The sequence below is a fragment of the Pelodiscus sinensis genome, unplaced genomic scaffold, assembly GCF_049634645.1.
Source record: "Pelodiscus sinensis isolate JC-2024 unplaced genomic scaffold, ASM4963464v1 ctg72, whole genome shotgun sequence".
NCBI classification, from domain to species: domain Eukaryota; kingdom Metazoa; phylum Chordata; order Testudines; family Trionychidae; genus Pelodiscus; species Pelodiscus sinensis.
In genome coordinates, this window is record NW_027465834.1 from 1 (window position 1) to 21,197 (window position 21,197).

At 75.2% G+C, this 21,197-nt stretch overlaps 1 protein-coding gene across 1 annotated transcript in view; it reads left to right on the forward strand.

The window, feature by feature from the left end:
• The first annotated feature begins 5 nt into the window (after nt 1-5).
• Nucleotides 6-21,197, forward strand: part of LOC142823549 (talin-1-like) — a 135,641-nt gene continuing 114,449 nt past the window's right edge. Inside the window, 15 exon segments of the mRNA XM_075914738.1 lie at nt 6-92; nt 1,054-1,173; nt 6,106-6,303; nt 7,105-7,244; nt 7,959-8,052; nt 10,968-11,057; nt 11,725-11,847; nt 13,808-13,951; nt 14,096-14,257; nt 15,755-15,871; nt 15,873-15,896; nt 16,431-16,612; nt 17,195-17,327; nt 17,933-18,034; nt 18,698-18,868. Of these exon segments, the coding sequence (XP_075770853.1) occupies nt 6-92; nt 1,054-1,173; nt 6,106-6,303; nt 7,105-7,244; nt 7,959-8,052; nt 10,968-11,057; nt 11,725-11,847; nt 13,808-13,951; nt 14,096-14,257; nt 15,755-15,871; nt 15,873-15,896; nt 16,431-16,612; nt 17,195-17,327; nt 17,933-18,034; nt 18,698-18,868 (1,887 nt within the window).

Below are 21,197 nucleotides of genomic sequence, written 5' to 3' on the forward strand. Positions count from 1 at the left end.
ACGTCATGGACAAGGCCGGCAACCTCATCGAGGAGGCTCGCAAGGCCGTGGGCAAGCCAGGCGACCCCGAGAGCCAGCAGCGCCTGGCCCAGGTGAGCCCCCCCCCCCCGAGAGCCGGCAGCGCCTGGCCCAGGTGAGCCCCCCCCCCCCGAGAGCCAGCAGCGCCTGGCCCAGGTGAGCCCCCCCCCCCCCCGAGAGCCGGCAGCGCCTGGCCCAGGTGAGCCCCCCCCCGAGAGCCGGCAGCGCCTGGCCCAGGTGAGCCCCCCCCCGAGAGCCAGCAGCGCCTGGCCCAGGTGAGCCCCCCCCCGAGAGCCAGCAGCGCCTGGCCCAGGTGAGCCCCCCCCCCGAGAGCCGGCAGCGCCTGGCCCAGGTGAGCCCCCCCCCGAGAGCCGGCAGCGCCTGGCCCAGGTGAGCCCCCCTCCCCCCGAGAGCCGGCAGCGCCTGGCCCAGGTGAGCCCCCCCCCCCGAGAGCCGGCAGCGCCTGGCCCAGGTGAGCCCCCCCCCGAGAGCCGGCAGCGCCTGGCCCAGGTGAGCCCCCCCCGAGAGCCAGCAGCGCCTGGCCCAGGTGAGCCCCCCCCGAGAGCCAGCAGCGCCTGGCCCAGGTGAGCGCCCCCCCCCGAGAGCCGGCAGCGCCTGGCCCAGGTGAGCCCCCCCCCCGAGAGCCAGCAGCGCCTGGCCCAGGTGAGCGCCCCCCCCCCGAGAGCCGGCAGCGCCTGGCCCAGGTGAGTGCCCCCCCCGAGAGCCGGCAGCGCCTGGCCCAGGTTAGCCCCCCCCGAGACCCGGCAGCGCCTGGCCCAGGTGAGCGCCCCCCGAGAGCCGGCAGCGCCTGGCCCAGGTGAGCGCCCCCCCGAGAGCCGGCAGCGCCTGGCCCAGGTGAGCCCCCCCCCGAGAGCCGGCAGCGCCTGGCCCAGGTGAGCGCCCCCCTGAGAGCCGGCAGCGCCTGGGCCTGGGGCGATGGGTCCGCGGGAAGGAGCGTGCCCGCCCCTCGGCCCTGGGAAGGGGGACCGGGAGGAGCCGGCGCGGGCGCGATTGACCGTCCCTGTCTCCCGGCAGGTGGCCAAGGCCGTGTCTCAGGCCCTGAACCGCTGTGTGAACTGCCTGCCGGGGCAGCGGGACGTGGACGCCGCCATTCGCACCGTGAGCGAGGCCAGCAAGAAGCTGCTGGCGGAGTCGGTGGGTCACTGGTGCCGCCCTGCGTCCTCCGGGCCCGGGTGGAGCGGATTCGCCCTGCAGCCCGGTCGGCTGGGGCCCGCGGGGCCGGCTGCTGCCTTTGCCCCCGCGGCTCAGCCCAGGCGGCCGGGGACGTTCGCAGGCAGCACTGCGCTCCCGCCAGCGCGCCCTGCGGAGACCCGGGGCAGCCCGAGGCGCTTCGCCCGCCTGAGGGGCAGCGCGGGGCAGAGGCAGGGGCAGCCGCCAGGCTCTTCGCCCGCCTGAGGGGCAGCGGGGGGCAGAGGCAGCCGCCAGGCTCTTCGCCCGCCTGAGGGGCAGCGGGGGGCAGGGGCAGGGGCAGCCGCCAGGCTCTTCGCCCGCCTGAGGGGCAGCGTGGGGGCAGGGGCAGCCGCCAGGCTCTTCGCCCGCCTGAGGGGCAGCGGGGGGCAGAGGCAGCCGCCAGGCTCTTCGCCCGCCTGAGGGGCAGCGGGGGGCAGGGGCAGGGGCAGCCGCCAGGCTCTTCGCCCGCCTGAGGGGCAGCGTGGGGGCAGGGGCAGCCGCCAGGCTCTTCGCCCGCCTGAGGGGCAGCGGGGGGCAGAGGCAGCCACCAGGCTCTTCGCCCGCCTGAGGGGCAGCGGGGGGCAGGGGCAGCCGCCAGGCTCTTCGCCCGCCTGAGGGGCAGCGCGGGGGCAGGGGCAGGGGCAGCCGCCAGGCTCTTCGCCCGCCTGACGGGCAGCGCGGGGGCAGGGGCAGCCGCCAGGCTCTTCGCCCGCCTGAGGGGCAGCACGGGGGCGGGGGGCAGGGGCAGGAGGCCCTGCTGTGGGAACAAACGTGTCCACCTCCCGAGCGCCCTGTGCGAGCAGGGGGCCTCTGGCGCTAACCCCCCCCCCCCCCCCCCCCCCCCGGGGCTCAGAGCCAGGGTTACTTCCAGCCTGGGTCCTCCCCGCACGGCACCGAACCAGCCGCACCCAGCGCCCCCCCCCTCCGGCCAGCAAGGAGCCTTCCCAGCAAATCCCCTCGGACACCCCAGTGCCCCCCAGCCCCCCCTCACACAGGGGAGAGGTTATAACCCATCCCCCACCTCCCCTCACACACCCCAGTGCTCCCTGTGCCCCCCAGCCCCCCCTTACACAGGGGAGAGGTTATAACCCATCCCCCACCTCTCCTCACACCCCAGTGCTCCCTGTGCCCCCCAGCCCCCCTTACACAGGGGAGAGGTTATAACCCATCCCCCACCTCCCCTCAGACACCCCAGTGCTCCCTGTGCCCCCCAGCCCCCTTACACAGGGGAGAGGTTCTAACCCATCCCCCACCTCCCCTCAGACACCCCAGTGCTCCCTGTGCCCCCCAACCCCCCTTACACAGGGGAGAGGTTATAACCCATCCCCCACCTCCCCTCAGACACCCCAGTGCTCCCTGTGCCCCCCAGCCCCCTCTTACACAGGGGAGAGGTTATAACCCATCCCCCACCTCCCCTCAGACACCCCAGTGCTCCCTGTGCCCCCCAGCCCCCCTTACACAGGGGAGAGGTTCAAACCCATCCCCCACCTCCCCTCACACCCCAGTGCTCCCTGTGCCCCCAGCTCCCCTTACACAGGGGAGAGGTTATAACCCATCCCCCACCTCCCCTCAGACACCCCAGTGCTCCCTGTGCCCCCCAGCCCCCCTCACACAGGGGAGAGGTTATAACCCATCCCCCACCTCTCCTCACACCCCAGTGCTCCCTGTGGCCCCCCCAACACCCCTTACACAGGGGAGATGTTCTAACCCATCCCCCACCTCCCCTCAGACACCCCAGTGCTCCCTGTGCCCCCCAGTCCCCCTCACACAGGGGAGAGGTTATAACCCATCCCCCCACCTCCCCTCAGACACCCCAGTGCTCCCTGTGCCCCCCCAACACCCCTTACACAGGGGAGAGGTTATAACCCATCCCCCACCTCCCCTCACACCCCAGTGCTCCCTGTGCCCCCCCAACACCCCTTACACAGGGGAGAGGTTATAACCCATCCCCCACCTCCCCTCACACCCCAGTGCTCCCTGTGCCCCCCAGCCCCCCTCACACAGGGGAGAGGTTATAACCCATCCCCCACCTCCCCTCAGACACCCCAGTGCTCCCTGTGCCCCCCAGCCCCCCTCACACAGGGGAGAGGTTATAACCCATCCCCCCACCTCCCCTCAGACACCCCAGTGCTCCCTGTGCCCCCCAGCCCCCCCTTACACAGGGGAGAAGTTCTAACCCATCCCCCACCTCCCAGCAGGCTCTCCCAGTCCCAAAGGCCCAGGCTGGTCGGTTTACACCCGGAGCTCCCTGGGCCCGTGCCGTAGCACCGGCCCTCCAGGGATTCTGAGCGAAGGGAGGAAAAGGCCGAGAGCGAGATTAAGGGGAGTAAATTCCAGGCACCAGTTGCGAAGTCCCTGGGCAGGGCAGGTCTGGCCCCTCTCACGGCCCCAGGCTGCCCTCTGGTAGGGGGAGGAAATGGAGGAGCCCCCCTTATCCCCTTGGCCGGGGGGTCCCGCCGTTCTGCTCCCCGACGGGAGCGTCCCGTGAGCCCGTCCCCCGGCCGTGTCCTCTCCAGGCAGGCGGCCTGGGGCACGTGTCTGGTGGCAGCAGAGCCGCACTGATGGGCCCTGGTCCTCTGCGCCGCTGCTCACGGACGTGCCCGCCCTGCCCGTCGGCTTCCGAGATCCGCTCGCTGGGCCCTGCTCCCCTGCGCTGCTGCTCCCCGTCGGCTTCCGAGATCCGCTCGCTGGGCCCTGCTCCCCTGCGCTGCTGCTCCCCCGTCGGCTTCCGAGATCCGCTCGCTGGGCCCTGCTCCCCTGCGCTGCTGCTCCCCGTCGGCTTCCCAGAGCCGCTCGCTGGGCCTTGGTCCTCTGCGCTGCTGCTCCCCGTCGGCTTCCCAGAGCCGCTCGCTGGGCCTTGGTCCTCTGCGCTGCTGCTCCCCGTCGGCTTCCCAGAGCCGCTCGCTGGGCCCTGCTCCCCTGCGCTGCTGCTCCCCGTCGGCTTCCCAGAGCCGCTCGCTGGGCCCAGGTCCCCTGCGCTGCTGCTCCCCGTCGGCTTCCCAGAGCCGCTCGCTGGGCCCTGCTCCCCTGCGCTGCTGCTCCCCGTCGGCTTCCCAGAGCCGCTCGCTGGGCCCTGCTCCTCTGCGCTGCTGCTCCCCGTCGGCTTCCCAGAGCCGCTCGCTGGGCCCTGCTCCCCTGCGCTGCTGCTCCCCGTCGGCTTCCCAGAGCCGCTCGCTGGGCCCTGCTCCCCTGCGCTGCTGCTCCCCGTCGGCTTCCCAGAGCCGCTCGCTGGGCCCTGCTCCCCTGCGCTGCTGCTCCCCGTCGGCTTCCCAGAGCCGCTCGCTGGGCCCTGCTCCCCTGCGCTGCTGCTCCCCGTCGGCTTCCCAGAGCCGCTCGCTGGGCCCTGCTCCTCTGCGCTGCTGCTCCCCGTCGGCTTCCCAGAGCCGCTCGCTGGGCCCTGCTCCCCTGCGCTGCTGCTCCCCGTCGGCTTCCCAGAGCCGCTCGCTGGGCCCTGCTCCTCTGCGCTGCTGCTCCCCGTCGGCTTCCCAGAGCCGCTCGCTGGGCCCTGCTCCCCTGCGCTGCTGCTCCCCGTCGGCTTCCCAGAGCCGCTCGCTGGGCCCTGCTCCCCTGCGCTGCTGCTCCCCGTCGGCTTCCCAGAGCCGCTCTCTGGGCCCTGCTCCTCTGCGCTGCTGCTCCCCGTCGGCTTCCCAGAGCCGCTCGCTGGGCCCTGCTCCCCTGCGCTGCTGCTCCCCGTCGGCTTCCCAGAGCCGCTCGCTGGGCCCTGCTCCCCTGCGCTGCTGCTCCCCGTCGGCTTCCCAGAGCCGCTCGCTGGGCCCTGCTCCCCTGCGCTGCTGCTCCCCGTCGGCTTCCCAGAGCCGCTCGCTGGGCCCTGCTCCCCTGCGCTGCTGCTCCCCGTCGGCTTCCCAGAGCCGCTCGCTGGGCCCTGCTCCCCTGCGCTGCTGCTCCCCGTCGGCTTCCCAGATCCGCTCGCTGGGCCCTGCTCCCCTGCGCTGCTGCTCCCCGTCGGCTTCCCAGAGCCGCTCGCTGGGCCCTGCTCCCCTGCGCTGCTGCTCCCCGTCGGCTTCCCAGAGCCGCTCGCTGGGCCCTGCTCCCCTGCGCTGCTGCTCCCCGTCGGCTTCCCAGAGCCGCTCGCTGGGCCCAGGTCCTCTGCGCTGCTGCTCACGGACGTGCCCGCCCTGCCCGTCGGCTTCCGAGATCCGCTCGCTGGGCCCTGCTCCCCTGCGCTGCTGCTCCCCGTCGACTTCCGAGATCCGCTCGCTGGGCCCTGCCCCCCTGCGCTGCTGCTCCCCGTCGGCTTCCCAGAGCCGCTCGCTGGGCCCTGCTCCCCTGCGCTGCTGCTCCCCGTCGGCTTCCGAGATCCGCTCGCTGGGCCCTGCTCCCCTGCGCTGCTGCTCCCCGTCGGCTTCCCAGAGCCGCTCGCTGGGCCCTGCTCCCCTGCGCTGCTGCTCCCCGTCGGCTTCCCAGAGCCGCTCGCTGGGCCTTGGTCCTCTGCGCTGCTGCTCCCCGTCGGCTTCCCAGAGCCGCTCGCTGGGCCCTGCTCCCCTGCGCTGCTGCTCCCCGTCGGCTTCCCAGAGCCGCTCGCTGGGCCCTGCTCCCCTGCGCTGCTGCTCCCCGTCGGCTTCCCAGAGCCGCTCGCTGGGCCCTGCTCCCCTGCGCTGCTGCTCCCCGTCGGCTTCCCAGAGCCGCTCGCTGGGCCCTGCTCCCCTGCGCTGCTGCTCCCCGTCGGCTTCCCAGAGCCGCTCGCTGGGCCCTGCTCCCCTGCGCTGCTGCTCCCCATCGGCGCCAGGCCCGGGCTCCCCCAGGCGCCGCAAACAGCGGTTCCGAGAGCCGCTCCCTGGGCCTCTGGCCAGCCCTGGGCAAACCCCGCCTGGGGGCACCGCGTGCGGCAGGGTCCCGTCGCCTCCAGCAACCTGCCCCCTGCTCCTCTGTCCCCAGCTGCCGTCCAGCACCAAGAGCTTCCAGGAGGCCCAGAGCCAGCTGAACCAGGCCGCGGCCGGGCTGAACCAGTCTGCCAACGAGCTGGTGCAGGCCTCGCGGGGCACTCCCCAGGACCTGGCCAAGTCCTCCGGCAAGTTCGGGCAGGACTTCAACACCTTCCTGGAGGCGGGGGTGGAGATGGCCGGCCAGTCCCCGGTAAGCAGGCAGCTCGCAGGGCGGGGCTGGGCTGCCGCGGGCGTCCGTGCGTGTCCATGCACCGGGCGTCTGGCTGGGGCGGGGGCAGTTGCTGGCTGAGGGCTGGCGGGTGAGCTGGGCTGGTCATCGGGCCGGCTGTGGGGCGGGGAGGTGCCTGGATGGTGGAGGGCGCCAGCTCCTTGTGATTGATCCGGGCAGAGCCGCGGTTGTTTGAACCGGGCACTGGCTGGGGGCAGATGCAGGCAGGCCCAGGAGTGGGGGCTGGGCTGGGCAGGGCGAGGAGGGAGGTCTGGGTGGGGCAAGGAGTGGGGACTGGGCAGGCGGGGGCCAGGAGTGGGGGCTGGGGGACGAGGAGGGGAGGACTGGTGGAGGCGGGGGGGGCCGGGAGCGGGGGCTGGGCGGGTGAGGAGGGCAGGGCAGGGCCAGGAGTGGGGGCTGGGCGGGCGAGGAGGGGAGGGCCAGCGGGGCCAGGAGCGGGGGCTCGGGGGGCCGGCAGGGCCAGGAGTGGGGGCAGTGGGGGCGAAGAGGGGAGGGCCGGCGGGGCCAGGAGCGGGGGCTCGGGGGGCCGGCAGGGCCAGGAGTGGGGGCGAAGAGGCGAGGGCCGGCGGGGCCAGGAGCGGGGGCTCGGGGGGCCGGCGGGGCCAGGAGTGGGGGCGGGGGGGGGCGAGGAGGGGAGGGCCGGCGGGGCCAGGAGCGGGGGCTGGTGGGGCTCGGGGGAGCCAGGAGCGGAGGCTGGGGGGCGAGGAGGGGGCCGAGCGGCTGGCTCTAACGACCCGCGCGGTGCCTCTCGGCTGCCTGCAGAACAAGGAGGACCAGGCCCACGTGGTGTCGAACCTGAAGAGCATCTCCATGTCGTCCAGCAAGCTGCTGCTGGCGGCCAAGGCGCTCTCCGCGGACCCCAGCGCCCCCAACCTGAAGAGCCAGCTGGCGGCGGCGGCCCGGTAGGAGGCGCTGGGCCGGGCCGGGCCAGGGCCCCTGCGGGCGGAGGCGGCCGGGCCGGGCCAGGGCCCCGCGGGCGGAGGCGGCCGGGCCGGGCCAGGGCCCCGCGGGCGGAGGCGGCCGGGCCGGGCCGGGCCAGGGCCCCGCGGGCGGAGGCGGCTGGGCCGGGCCGGGCCAGGGCCCCGCGGGCGAAGGCGGCCGGGCCGGGCCGGGCCAGGGCCCCGCGGGCGGAGGCTGGCGCTGCGCATCCGTCGCCTTCACGTCTGTCTAGGCAGCAGATCATCTGCCTGCCCCTGAGCCGTGGGCCTGGGCGGCGGCTCAGACCCATTCCTCCGCGGTGCCAGCCCCGGGCTCTCGGCGGGTCGGCCCCCCCGCAAGCCCAGGCCCTCGGCGGGTCGGCCCCCCCCGCAAGCCCAGGCCCCTCTGCCGCGGTAGCGCCCGGGTCCGGCGAGAACTGGGCCCTCAGGACAGACCGTGGCTGAAGCCCCCCCAAGCTGGCTTGGTCGAAGTCAGTCTAGGAGCCAAGGGCGGCTCAGCAGCTGGCCCAGAGCCAGAACCCCCCTTCCATGGGTCTGTGTGCGGGGTCCTGTCCTGTGCAGCAGGAAAATCGCAGCGCCCCGGGAACAGCCGGCAGCTCCCCACGGCGGGCTCCGTCCTGCAGCGCCCCCCGGCGGTCCGTGACGGCCTCCTTAAGTCTCTCTCCCCTGTGTTGGCAGAGCTGTGACCGACAGCATTAACCAGCTGATCACAATGTGCACCCAGCAGGCTCCTGGCCAGAAGGAGTGTGACAACGCCTTGCGGGAGCTGGAGGTGAGGGGGCGGCCCGGCGCAGGGGACATGCTGGAGTGAGCTGGAGGTGGCGGGGGGCTGCAGCAGGGCCGGGGCAGGGAAGGGCGGACGGTGGCAGGGCCGGGGCAGGGAAGGGCGGACGGTGGCAGGGCCGGGGCAGGGAAGGGCGGACGGTGGCAGGGCCGGGGCAGGGAAGGGCGGACGGTGGCAGGGCCGGGGCAGGGAAGGGCGGCCGGTGGCAGGGCCGGAGCAGGGAAGGGCGGCCGGTGGCAGGGCCGGGGCAGGGAAGGGCGGCCGGTGGCAGGGCCGGGGCAGGGAAGGGCGGCCGGTGGCAGGGCCGGGGCAGGGAAGGGCGGACGGTGGCAGAGCCGGGGCAGAGGAGGGCGGCCGGTGGCAGGGCCGGGGCAGGGAAGGGCGGACGGTGTCAGGGCCAGGGCAGAGGAGGGCGGCCGGTGGCAGGGCCGGGGCAGGGAAGGGCGGACGGTGGCAGGGCCGGGGCAGGGAAGGGCGGACGGTGGCAGGGCCGGGGCAGGGAAGGGCGGACGGTGGCAGGGCCGGGGCAGAGGAGGGCGGACGGTGGCAGGGCCGGGGCAGGGAAGGGCGGACGGTGGCAGGGCCGGGGCAGGGAAGGGCCGACGGTGGCAGGGCCGGGGCAGGGAAGGGCGGACGGTGGCAGGGCCGGGGCAGGGAAGGGCGGACGGTGGCAGGGCCGGGGCAGAGGAGGGCGGACGGTGGCAGGGCCGGGGCAGGGAAGGGCGGACGGTGGCAGGGCCGGGGCAGAGGAGGGCGGACGGTGGCAGGGCCAGGGCAGAGGAGGGCGGATGGTGGCAGGGGCCGGGGCAGGGAAGGGCGGCCGGTGGCAGGGCCGGGGCAGGGAAGGGCGGCCGGTGGCAGGGCCGGGCAGGGAAGGGCGGCCGGTGGCAGGGAAGGGCGGATGGTGGCAGGGCCGGGGCAGGGAAGGGTGGACGGTGGCAGGGCCGGGGCAGGGAAGGGTGGACGGTGGCAGGGCCAGGGCAGAGGAGGGCGGACGGTGGCAGGGAAGGGCGGACGGTGGCAGGGAAGGGCGGACGGTGGCAGGGCCGGGGCGGGGAAGGGTGGACGGTGGCAGGGCCGGGGCAGAGGAGGGCGGACGGTGGCAGGGAAGGGCGGACGGTGTCAGGGCCAGGGCAGAGGAGGGCGGACGGTGGCAGGGCCGGGGCAGAGGAGGGCAGCCGGGGCAGGGAAGGGCGGACGGTGGCAGGGCCGGGGCAGGGAAGGGCGGATGGTGGCAGGGCCGGGGCAGGGAAGGGTGGACGGTGGCAGGGAAGGGCGGCCGGTGGCAGGGAAGGGCGGACGGTGGCAGGGCCGGGGCAGAGGAGGGCGGACGGTGGCAGGGAAGGGCGGACGGTGGCAGGGCCAGGGCAGAGGAGGGTGGACGGTGGCAGGGAAGGGTGGACGGTGGCAGGGCCGGGGCAGGGAAGGGTGGACGGTGGCAGGGCCGGGGCAGGGAAGGGCGGACGGTGGCAGGGCTGGGGCAGGAAGGGTGGACGGTGGCAGGGCCGGGGCAGAGGAGGGCAGCCGGGGCAGGGAAGGGCGGACAGTGGCAGGGGAAGGGCGGCCGGTGGCAGGGCCGGGGCAGGGAAGGGCCGACGGTGGCAGGGCCGGGGCAGGGAAGGGCCGACGGTGGCAGGGCCGGGGCAGGGAAGGGTGGACGGTGGCAGGGCCGGGGCAGGGAAGGGCGGACGGTGGTAGGGCCGGGGCAGGGAAGGGCGGACGGTGGCAGGGCCGGGGCAGGGAAGGGCGGACGGTGGCAGGGCCGGGGCAGGGAAGGGCCGACGGTGGCAGGGCCGGGGCAGGGAAGGGCGGACGGTGGCAGGGCCGGGGCAGGGAAGGGCGGACGGTGGTAGGGCCGGGGCAGGGAAGGGCGGACGGTGGCAGGGCCGGGGCAGGGAAGGGCGGCCGGTGGCAGGGCCGGGGCAGGGAAGGGCGGACGGTGGCAGGGAAGGGCGGACGGTGGCAGGGCCGGGGCAGGGAAGGGCGGACGGTGGCAGGGCCGGGGCAGAGGAGGGCGGCCGGTGGCAGGGAAGGGTGGACGGTGGCAGGGCCGGGGCAGGGAAGGGCGGACGGTGGCAGGGCCGGGGCAGAGGAGGGCGGACGGTGGCAGGGCTGGTGGCAGGGAAGGGCGGCCGGTGGCAGGGCCGGGGCAGGAAGGGCGGCCGGTGGCAGGGAAGGGTGGACGGTGGCAGGGCCGGGGCAGAGGAGGGCGGCCGGTGGCAGGGAAGGGTGGACGGTGGGCAGGGCCGGGGCAGGGAAGGGCGGACGGTGGCAGGGCCGGGGCAGAGGAGGGCGGACGGTGGCAGGGCCGGGGCAGGGAAGGGCGGCCGGTGGCAGGGCCGGGGCAGGGAAGGGCGGACGGTGGCAGGGCCGGGGCAGAGGAGGGCGGCCGGTGGCAGGGAAGGGCGGACGGTGGCAGGGCCGGGGCAGAGGAGGGCGGACGGTGGCAGGGCCGGGGCAGGGAAGGGCGGACGGTGGCAGGGCCGGGGGCAGGGAAGGGTGGACGGTGGCAGGGCCGGGGCAGGGAAGGGTGGACGGTGGCAGGGCCGGGGCAGGGAAGGGCGGACGGTGGCAGGGAAGGGCGGACGGTGGCAGGGCCGGGGCAGAGGAGGGCGGACGGTGGCAGGGAAGGGCGGACGGTGGCAGGGCCGGGGCAGAGGAGGGCGGACGGTGGCAGAGCCGGGGCAGAGGAGGGCGGCCGATGGCAGGGGAAGGGGGAGGGGGAGGGCGGAGGTCCCGCCCGGGGCCATGCCAGGAGGGAGCCGAGGGCCGAGCTCCCCAAGCCCTCCCTGCCGAAGGCGGTTGTCTGAGACCGATCCCAGGGGAGCGGCATGGCGGGCGGGGGGGTGACGCTGGAGGTCCCTGGGTGGGACTGCGGCTCGCCTGACGCCTGCCCCCCGCAGACGGTGCGGGAGCTGCTGGAGAACCCCACCCAGGCCGTCAACGACATGTCCTACTTCGGCTGCCTGGACAGCGTGATGGAGAACTCCAAGGTGAGGCCCGCGGGCGGCTGTGCCACCGGGCCCTTTGGGCTGGTCGCTCCCGGCGGGTTTCCCGCTCTCCTGCCTCCCGCATGCGCTGACTCGCCCTCGGCCTGTGTCCACGCCCCGCCACGTGGCCGGAGCCGGGGGTCTGCACTGCTCGGGCAGAGGCCAGCGTCTGGGGCAGCAGCAGCGCAGGGCGGGCGCTTCTGTAGCCGCCCCCAGGCGAGGGCCAGGCTGGGTCCGGGCTGCTCGTCCCACGGCCTGTGTCCTCCGGGCAGGGCCGTGTGGTTTCCCTGGGGGCCTCGCGTCTGGGCAGGGCACCTTGTCCCACGGTGCCGGTGCCCTGTGGGGCCTGGGCCGAAGGCCTCGCTCTCCTGGGCCTGTGGCGGCCCTGTGCTCGCAGGCTGGCTCCCAGCAGGCCTCAGAGCACCCCCAGGGAGCAGGGAGGCTCGTGGCCGGGGCAGCCAGGCAGGCCCAGGGCCGTGAGCCGCGGGGGGCAGAAGCTGGACTCGGTGCCATGGAGCCAGCAGCCTGGGAGTGCGGAAGCTGCAGGAACCAGCGGGGGAGCTGAGCGGCTGCAGAGTTTGGCCGCAGGTTGGACGCAGCAGGGGCGGGCGGGCAGGGGCTGGCTGGCTGTGCGGCGCCCGCCCTGTCTGGATGCACCTCCCCTCCGCAGGTCCTGGGCGAAGCCATGGCCGGCATTTCCCAGCATGCCAAGAACAGCAAGCTGCCCGAGTTCGGGGAGTCCGTCAGCACGGCCTCCAAGGCGCTCTGCGGGTTCACAGAGGCCGCCGCTCAGGTGAGAGCTCAGCCCGGCTTCAGCCCATCACAGCGGCCTCAGGCCGGCTGCTAGAGCCTCTCCCCGCACTGCCACTGGGGCACCGGGACCCTTCTGCTGCCTCCTGCATGTCCCAATGTCCCCTCGGGGCCATGCCCAGAGCCCCGCCCTCTGCTGCCTTGGCCCCGCCCCTCCTCCAGAGCCCCGCCCCTCCTCCAGAGCCCCGTCCTCTGCTGCCTTGTCCCCGCCCCTCCTCCAGAGCCCCGCCCCTCCTCCAGAGCCCCACCCTCTGCTGCCTTGTCCCCGCCCCTCCTCCAGAGCCCTGCCCTCTGCTGCCTTGTCCCCGCCCCTCCTCCAGAGCCCCGCCCTCTGCTGCCTTGTCCCCGCCCCTCCTCCAGAGCCCCGACCTCTGCTGCCTTGTCCCCGCCCCTCCTCCAGAGCCCCGCCCCTCCTCCAGAGCCCCACCCTCTGCTGCCTTGTCCCCGCCCCTCCTCCAGAGCCCTGCCCTCTGCTGCCTTGTCCCCGCCCCTCCTCCAGAGCCCCGCCCTCTGCTGCCTTGTCCCCGCCCCTCCTCCAGAGCCCCGCCCTCTGCTGCCTTGTCCCCGCCCCTCCTCCAGAGCCCCGTCCTCTGCTGCCTTGTCCCCGCCCCTCCTCCAGAGCCCCGCCCCTCCTCCAGAGCCCCGCCCTCTGCTGCCTTGTCCCCGCCCCTCCTCCAGAGCCCTGCCCTCTGCTGCCTTGTCCCCGCCCCTCCTCCAGAGCCCCGCCCTCTGCTGCCTTGTCCCCGCCCCTCCTCCAGAGCCCCGACCTCTGCTGCCTTGTCCCCGCCCCTCCTCCAGAGCCCCGCCCTTCCTCCAGAGCCCCGCCCCTCCTCCAGAGCCCCGCCCATTGCTGCCCTGTCCCCGCCCCTCCTCCAGAGCCCTGCCTCTCCTCCAGAGCCCCGCCCTCTGCTGCCTTGTTCCCGCCCCTCCTCCAGAGCCCCGCCCCTCCTCCAGAGCCCCGCCCACTGCTGCCCTGTCCCCGCCCCTCCTCCAGAGCCCCGCCCCTCCTCCAGAGCCCCGCCCTCTGCTGCCTTGTCCCCGTCCCTCCTCCAGAGCCCCGCCCTCTGCTGCCTTGTCCCTGCCCCTCCTCCAGAGCCCCGCCCCTCCTCCAGAGTCCCGCCCACTGTTGCCTTGTCCCCGCCCCTCCTCCAGAGCCCTGCCCTCTGCTGCATTGTCCCCGCCCCTCCTCCAGAGCCCTGCCCTCTGCTGCCTTGTCCCCGCCCCTCCTCCAGAGCCCCGCCCACTGCTGCCTTGTCCCCACCCCTCCTCCAGAGCCCCGCCCACTGCTGCCTTGTCCCCACCCCTCCTCCAGAGCCCCGCCCACTGCTGCCTTGTCCCCACCCCTCCTCCAGAGCTCCGCCCCTCCTCCAGAGCCCCGCCCACTGCTGCCTTGTCCCCGCCCCTCCTCCAGAGCCCTGCCCTCTGCTGCCTTGTTCCCGCCCCTCCTCCAGAGCCCCGCCCCTCCTCCAGAGCCCCGCCCACTGCTGCCCTGTCCCCGCCCTTCCTCCAGAGCCCCGCCCCTCCTCCAGAGCCCTGCCCTCTGCTGCCTTGTCCCCGCCCCTCCTCCAGAGCCCCGCCCTCTGCTGCCTTGTTCCCGCCCCTCCTCCAGAGCCCCGCCCCTCCTCCAGAGCCCCGCCCACTGCTGCCCTGTCCCCGCCCTTCCTCCAGAGCCCCGCCCCTCCTCCAGAGCCCTGCCCTCTGCTGCCTTGTCCCCGCCCCTCCTCCAGAGCCCCGCCCTCTGCTGCCTTGTTCCTGCCCCTCCTTCAGAGCCCCGCCCTCTGCTGCCTTGTTCCTGCCCCTCCTCCAGAGCCCCGCCCACTGCTGCATCAACAACGCCCTTTCTCCAGAGCCCCTCCCCCGTGTTCCTTCCCGACAGCCCCCCGCTGCCCTGCCAGGCCCGTCTGACCCGTTTGGGTCCCAACCTCTCCCCTCTCTGTGCCCAGGCTGCCTATCTGGTGGCCGTTTCGGACCCGAACAGCCAGGCCGGACAGCAGGGCCTAGTGGACCCCACGCAGTTTGCCCGGGCCAACCAAGCCATCCAGATGGCCTGCCAGAACCTGGTGGACCCGGCCTGCACACAGTCCCAGGTGAGTGGGTCCTGGGGTGCAGGGGGAGCAGGGTGCTGCAGGGGTTGCAGCTGGGATCCAGAGCTGGGCAGGGTGGCGGGTGGCCCCTGCCTCTCTTGGGGGGCAGGGGGCTGGAGCGGGCGCGTGACCCCAGCCCCCCTGCAGGTGCTGTCGGCCGCCACCATTGTGGCTAAGCACACCTCGGCCCTGTGCAACACCTGCCGCCTGGCCTCCTCCCGCACCGCCAACCCCGTCGCCAAGCGCCAGTTCGTCCAGTCCGCCAAGGAGGTGGCCAACAGCACAGCCAACCTGGTCAAGACCATCAAGGTACCGGGGGGCCGGGGACAGCACCCTCTGTGGGGGAGGGGCGGGGCAGAGCCGGGCTGGGGGGACAGCACCCTCTGCGGGGGAGGGGGCGGGGCAGAGCCGGGCTGGGGGGGACAGCACCCTCTGCGGGGGAGGGGGCGGGGCAGAGCCGGGCTGGGGGGGACAGCACCCTCTGCGGGGGAGGGGGTGGGGCAGAGCCGGGCTGGGGGGGACAGCACCCTCTGCGGGGGAGGGGGCGGGGCAGAGCCGGGCTGGGGGGGACAGCACCCTCTGCGGGGGAGGGGGCGGGGCAGAGCCAGGCTGGGGGGGACAACATCCTCTGCGGGGGAGGGGGCGGGGCAGAGCCGGACTGGGGGGGACAGCACCCTCTGCGGGGGAGGGGGCAGGGAAGAGCCGGACTGGGGGGGACAGCATCCTCTGCGGGGAGGGGGCGGGGCAGAGCCAGGCTGGGGGGGACAACATCCTCTGCGGGGGAGGGGGCGGGGCAGAGCCGGACTGGGGGGGACAGCACCCTCTGCAGGGGAGGGGGCAGGGAAGAGCCGGACTGGGGGGGACAGCACCCTCTGCGGGGGAGGGGGCAGGGAAGAGCCGGACTGGGGGGGACAGCACCCTCTGCGGGGGAGGGGGCAGGGAAGAGCCGGACTGGGGGGGGACAGTACCCGCTGCAGGGGAGGGGGCGCCCCGGGGAGGGGCGGGGCAGAGCTGGACTGGGGGGAAGCACCCGCTGCGGGGGAGGGGGCGCCCCGTGGAGGGGCGGGGCAGAGCCAGGGGGGGTGCCCCGGGGAGGGGCGGGGCAGAGCCGGACTGGGGGGGACAGTACCCGCTGCGGGGGAGGGGGCGCCCCGGGGAGGGGCGGGGCAGAGCCGGACTGGGGGGGACAGCACCCTCTGCGGGAGAGGGGGCGCCCCGGGGAGGGGCGGGGCAGAGCCGGACTGGGGGGGGACAGCACCCTCTGCAGGGGAGGGGGCGCCCCGGGGAGGGGCGGGGCAGAGCCGGGGGGGGTGCCCCGGGGAGGGGCGGGGCAGAGCCGGGGGGGGGTGCCCCGTGGAGGGGCGGGGCAGCGCTGGGGAGGGGCGGGGCAGAGCCGGGGGGGGGGCGCCCCGGGGAGGGGCGGGGCAGCGCTGGGGAGGGGCGGGGCAGAGCCGGGGCGGCGCCCCGGGGAGGGGCGGGGCAGAGCCGGGGGGGGGGCGGGGGGGCGCCCCGGGGAGGGGCGGGGGGCAGAGCCGGGGGGGGTGCCCCGGGGAGGGGCGGGGCAGCGCTGGGGAGGGGCGGGGCAGAGCCGGGGCGGCGCCCCGGGGAGGGGCGGGGCAGAGCCGGGGGGGACGGGGGGGGCGCCCCGGGGAGGGGCGGGGCAGAGCCGGGGGGGGGCGCCCCGGGGAGGGGCGGGGCAGCGCTGGGGAGGGGCGGGGCAGAGCCGGGGGCGGCGCCCCGGGGAGGGGCGGGGCAGCGCCGGACCGGGCCCATTGCCATAGCCTGCTGGTCTGTCGGCTGCCCCAGGCGCTGGACGGAGCCTTCAGCGAGGACAACCGGGAGAGGTGCCGGGCAGCCACCGCCCCGCTCATCGAGGCTGTGGACAACCTGACGGCCTTCGCCTCCAACCCGGAGTTCGCGACGGGTCCCGGCGCAGATCAGTGCTGAGGTGGGAGCCGCCCGGCGCCGGCAGCCCTGAGCGCGGGAGGGGCCTGCTCTGTCCTAGCTCAGACGGGCCGGGCAGGGGAGGGGGCAGGTCTCAGGGACTGGACGGGAGGGGGTCGGGTGACTGGATCGGGGTGGGCGGGGTCCCCCCGTAGCAGCGAGAACAGGCGGGGTTATTGCTGCTCCGGGCACAGCCCAGCACAGACCGGAGGTGGCCACAGGAGTCAGGGCCAGGCAGCCTCAGCCCCCTTGAGATGGGTCCCTGGGCCCTACACCCCCAACCCCCTGCTTTGTCTGTTTCCCCCAGTCCAAATGTGACCCCTCCCCCCACACTCCCTGCCTCGGCTCCGTCCCTGCCCTCCACAGGTGGGGCCAGCCGGGTCATGGTCTCCGTGACCCCCCCGGCCCCCCGGCAGTGCTCACAGACGCGGGCAGCGGGGGTCACAGCGTACGGCCTGCCCCTACATCCCAGCCGGTCTCAGGGATCCGGAGGGGGGGCCGTGCCCCTGGCTCACCGGGCCACCCTCTCCCCCGCCAGGGGCGCCGAGCCATGGAGCCCATCCTTACCTCTGCCAAGACCATGCTGGAGAGCTCGGCAGGCCTCATCCAGACGGCCCGCTCGCTGGCCGTCAACCCCAAGGACCCGCCCAAGTGGTCGGTGCTGGCCGGTCACTCCCGCACCGTCTCCGACTCCATCAAGAAGCTGATCACCAACATGCGGTGAGCGCAGGCCTGGCGCTGCCCCCCGGCGTGGCCCCGATCCCTGCCCTGGGCCGCGGGGCCCCGGCTCAGCCCTAGAGCGCACGCCGCAGGGCGCTGCCGGCCGCGGGGCTCCGCACACGCAGCGGCCTCGTCGGCAGCCCAGGACTGAGCAGCCCCACGGGCACTTTGCCTGCGGGGCGTCTCCGTGGGCCGGTTGGACCCCAGGCGCGGGGCGGCGCAGGGCTGACTCAGCGCAGAAGTGTGTTCGGCCCCACACCTGGGGGCCGGGCACAGGGGAGAACAGCCCCTGGCCGGGGGGCTGGGACCCTTCTCCCCAAGAGGAATACCCCGGCTGCTCTCGGTCCCTGTGACGTGGACCCTGCTGCGCCGGGTGCCTGCTGGCAGAGTCGGGGCGCAGTCGACGGGGCCCGCGGGGGCCATGGGCGGGGTGGAGGCCGGCAGCCCAGAGATTCTCCGGGCTCGTGGGGGAGCAGTGTGAGTGCGGTGCACTGGTGCATGCTGGGATGGAGGAGCAGGGGATCCCTGAACACCTGCCCCTGCCCCCGCGTCTGGGGCCGGGGCTGACTGTCTGTCGTGCAGGGAGAAGGCCCCCGGGCAGCGGGAGTGCGACGAGGCCATCGAGGTGCTGAACAAGTGCATGCGGGATGTGGACCAGGCCTCTCTGGCCGCCATCAGCCAGCAGCTGGCCCCCCGAGAGGGCATCTCTCAGGAGGTGAGTCGGGCACGTGGGCCCTGTGCCCCCAGGGCAGGCCGAGCCGCGCCCCGGCTCTCAGGGAGGGGCAGAGACAAATGGCTGCCGTGCTGGCACTGCTCACCCCCTCAGTCGGGCTCCCTGGCGCCAGGACCTGGCCGAGCCTCTGTCTGAGGGTGGCCCAAGGGGCGAGGCCCTCGATGGTTCCCTGTTGTGCATGTCACAGCCGTGGAGCCCGGGATCTGCGGGGAAATGCCGTGGGGCGGCTCCGTGGCTTTGACATGCACAACAGCCCTCGGAGGGGGAGGGGCCGCGTGCAGCCCGGCGTCGGGGCGGCCCTCAGGGCTCCACAGTCCTTGGGAATGTCCACGGGGCAGCGGGGCCCAGGGGCCTTGTCCCTTCGCAGGAGGAAGGCCGAGTGCCTGGCGACTAGGCGCACGAGCCGCGTCTCGGCTGGCCGCCGGGTCTTCAGCACCCCCCAGCGTCCCCGGCAGCGTCTCCTGGGCCTCGTGCCCCGCCGTGCCCAAGGGGTCCAGCTCCTCGGCCCGCTGGGATACTCGTCACCCGCCTGTGGGGCCCTCTGGCCGGGTCTGCCGCAGCCTCACCGCTCGGCACCTCCCCTCCAGGCTCTGCACAACCAGATGATCACGGCTGTCCAGGAAATCAGCAACTTGATCGAGCCTGTGGCCAGCGCCGCCAGGGCGGAGGCCTCACAGCTGGGACACAAGGTAGGGGCGGGCCCGGGGGGGGGGGGCACTGGGCGCCCTGCAGGCCCGGGGGGGGGGGCACTGGGCGCCCTGCGGGCCCGGGGGGGGGGGCACTGGGCGCCCTGCGGGCCCGGGGGGAGGGACACTGGGCGCCCTGCGGGCCCGGGGGGAGGGGCACTGGGCGCCCTGCGGGCCCGGGGGGAGGGGCACTGGGCGCCCTGCGGGCCCGGGGGGGGGGGGGCACTGGGCGCCCTGCGGGCCCGGGGGGAGGGGCACTGGGCGCCGTGCGGGCCCGGGGGGAGGGGGCACTGGGCGCCCTGCGGGCCCGGGGGGGGGGGCACTGGGCGCCCTGCGGGCCCGGGGGGGGGGGGCACTGGGCGCCCTGCGGGCCCGGGGGGGGGGGGCACTGGGCGCCCTGCGGGCCCGGGGGGAGGGGCACTGGGCGCCCTGCGGGCCCGGAGGAGGGGAGGGGGGGCACTGGGCGCCCTGCGGGCCCGGGGAGGGGGAGGGGGGGCACTGGGCGCCCTGCGGGCCCAGAGGAGGGGAGGGGGGGGGGCACTGGGCGCCCTGCCGGCCCGGGGGAGGGGAGGGGGGGGGCACTGGGCGCCCTGCCGGCCTGGGGGAGGGGAGGGGGGGGGCACTGGGCGCCCTGCCGGCCCCAGGACTCAGGCTGCTCTCCCGCAGGTGTCCCAGATGGCCCAGTACTTCGAGCCGCTCGTCCTGGCCGCGGTGGGAGCAGCCTCCAAGACACTCAACCACCAGCAGCAGATGAACCTCCTGGACCAGACCAAGACGCTGGCCGAGTCGGCCCTGCAGACACTCTACACGGCCAAGGAGGCGGGCGGGAACCCCAGGGTGCGTGGGGGGAGGCCAAGGAGGCGGGCGGGAACCTCAGGGTGCGTGGGGGGAGGCCAAGGAGGCGGGCGCGAACCCCAGGGTGCGTGGGGGGAGGCCAAGGAGGCGGGCGGGAACCTCAGGGTGCGTGGGGGGGGGGCCAAGGAGGCGGGCGGGAACCCCAGGGTGCGTGGGGGGGGGCCAAGGAGGCGGGCGCGAACCCCAGGGTGCGTGGGGGGAGGCCAAGGAGGCGGGCGCGAACCCCAGGGTGCGTGGGGGGGGGCCAAGGAGGCGGGCGGGAACCCCAGGGTGCGTGGGGGGGGGGCCAAGGAGGCGGGCGGGAACCTCAGGGTGCGTGGGGGAGGGGGCCAAGGAGGCGGGCGGGAACCCCAGAGTGCGGGGTGGGGGCCAAGGAGGCGGGCGGGAGCCCCAGGGTGCGTGGGGGGGGGCCAAGGAGGCGGGCGGGAGCCCCAGGGTGCGTGGGGGGGGGGCCAAGGAGGCGGGCGGGAGCCCCAGGGTGCGTGGGGGGGGGGCCAAGGAGGCGGGCGGGAACCCCAGGGTGCGTGGGGGGGGGGGCCAAGGAGGCGGGCGGGAACCTCAGGGTGCGTGGGGGAGGGGGCCAAGGAGGCGGGCGGGAACCCCAGAGTGCGGGGTGGGGGCCAAGGAGGCGGGCGGGAGCCCCAGGGTGCGTGGGGGGGGGCCAAGGAGGCGGGCGGGAGCCCCAGGGTGCGTGGGGGGGGGCCAAGGAGGCGGGCGGGAACCTCAGGGTGCGTGGGGGAGGGGGCCAAGGAGGCGGGCGGGAACCCCAGAGTGCGGGGTGGGGGCCAAGGAGGCGGGCGGGAGCCCCAGGGTGCGTGGGGGGGGGGCCAAGGAGGCGGGCGGGAACCCCAGGGTGCGTGGGGGGGGGCCAAGGAGGCGGGCGGGAACCTCAGGGTGCGTGGGGGAGGGGGCCAAGGAGGCGGGCGGGAACCCCAGGGTGCGTGGGGGGGGGCCAAGGAGGCGGGCGGGAACCTCAGGGTGCGTGGGGGGGGGCCAAGGAGGCGGACGGGAACCTCAGGGTGCGTGGGGGGGGGCCAAGGAGGCGGGCGGGAACCCCAGAGTGCGGGGTGGGGGCCAAGGAGGCGGGCGGGAGCCCCAGGGTGCGTGGGGGGGGGCCAAGGAGGCGGGCGGGAACCTCAGGGTGCGTGGGGGGAGGGGGCCAAGGAGGCGGGCGGGAGCCCCAGGGTGCATAGGAGGGGAGGGGGGGCGGCGGCGCCAGGTCGGAGTGTGCAGGGGGTGCAGCCTGAGTCCTGTTGTGGGCACCTGTGGCCCGCTGTGGGGGGTGGAGAGTGAGTGTGTATACGTGCGTGCGCGTAGCAGAGACTCCGCAGATCACGTGTCTGCGGGGTTCCGTCACTGTGCACCTTTCCTGGGGTACTGTGCCACGGTAGCAGCCATGCCTCAGTTTCCCTGGTGGACACTCCCGTGAAGCCAGGCCCACTGGCCGGGGGAGCAGAGACATGGGCCCTTCAGGCAGACCCAGCTGCAGCCATCAGAGGGAGCAAAGCAAATTGACAGCCAGGGCCACCCCCCTGCGGGCCTGCCCTCCCTCCTCTCCAGACCCCAGCCAGGCTGCTCTCCCTCCCGGTCTGCCCAGCCCGCAGCACCAGGCTCCCTTTCACTGCACCCTCCGTGCCGGGCAGCACCTGTGCCCTGTCACGGGGGGAAAGGGGGAGTCCCCGGGCCTGCCCCCCACCCACAGCCGGCCGGGAGAACAGAGGGACACAGCGTAGCACAGACCAGGAACCAGGAGCCCACAAGCCAGCAAAACTCCCCCACTCAGCGGCTGTCACCCCCCTGCCAGGCTGCCTGCCTCCCCCCCCCCCCCCCCCCCCCGCCTGCTTCGTCCTGCTTCCCGGGCACAGTGTCAGCTGCCTTAATCCTCCACCCAGCTCAGGGGTCCAGCTGGCACGTGCGTGTACGCGCACACGCAGTCCCAGCGGAGCAGCACAGGACAGTAGGAATCGCATACAGCGCCACAGAGCAACCAGTGATTGCAAAAATAGTGACACTGCAACCACAAGAGTGAACACAGTCCCCACTACGCCACACCCACCCTAACCCTAACCCTTCCTGGCCGGCGTGTGCCAGGCGCAGGGTAGGGTGTGCACTGGGGGCACCGCCCCAGTCTGAAGGCATATAGCAGTGCAGGGATGTGCGCAGGGCACTGGGGCCTGTAGCACTGCAGGGGTGTGCAAGGGGCTGGAGCCTGTAGCACTGTAGGGGTGTGTGCAGGGCCATGGGGGCCTGTAACACTGCAGTGGATGTGCACAGGGCGCGTGTATCACCACAGTGGGTGTGCAGGGCACTG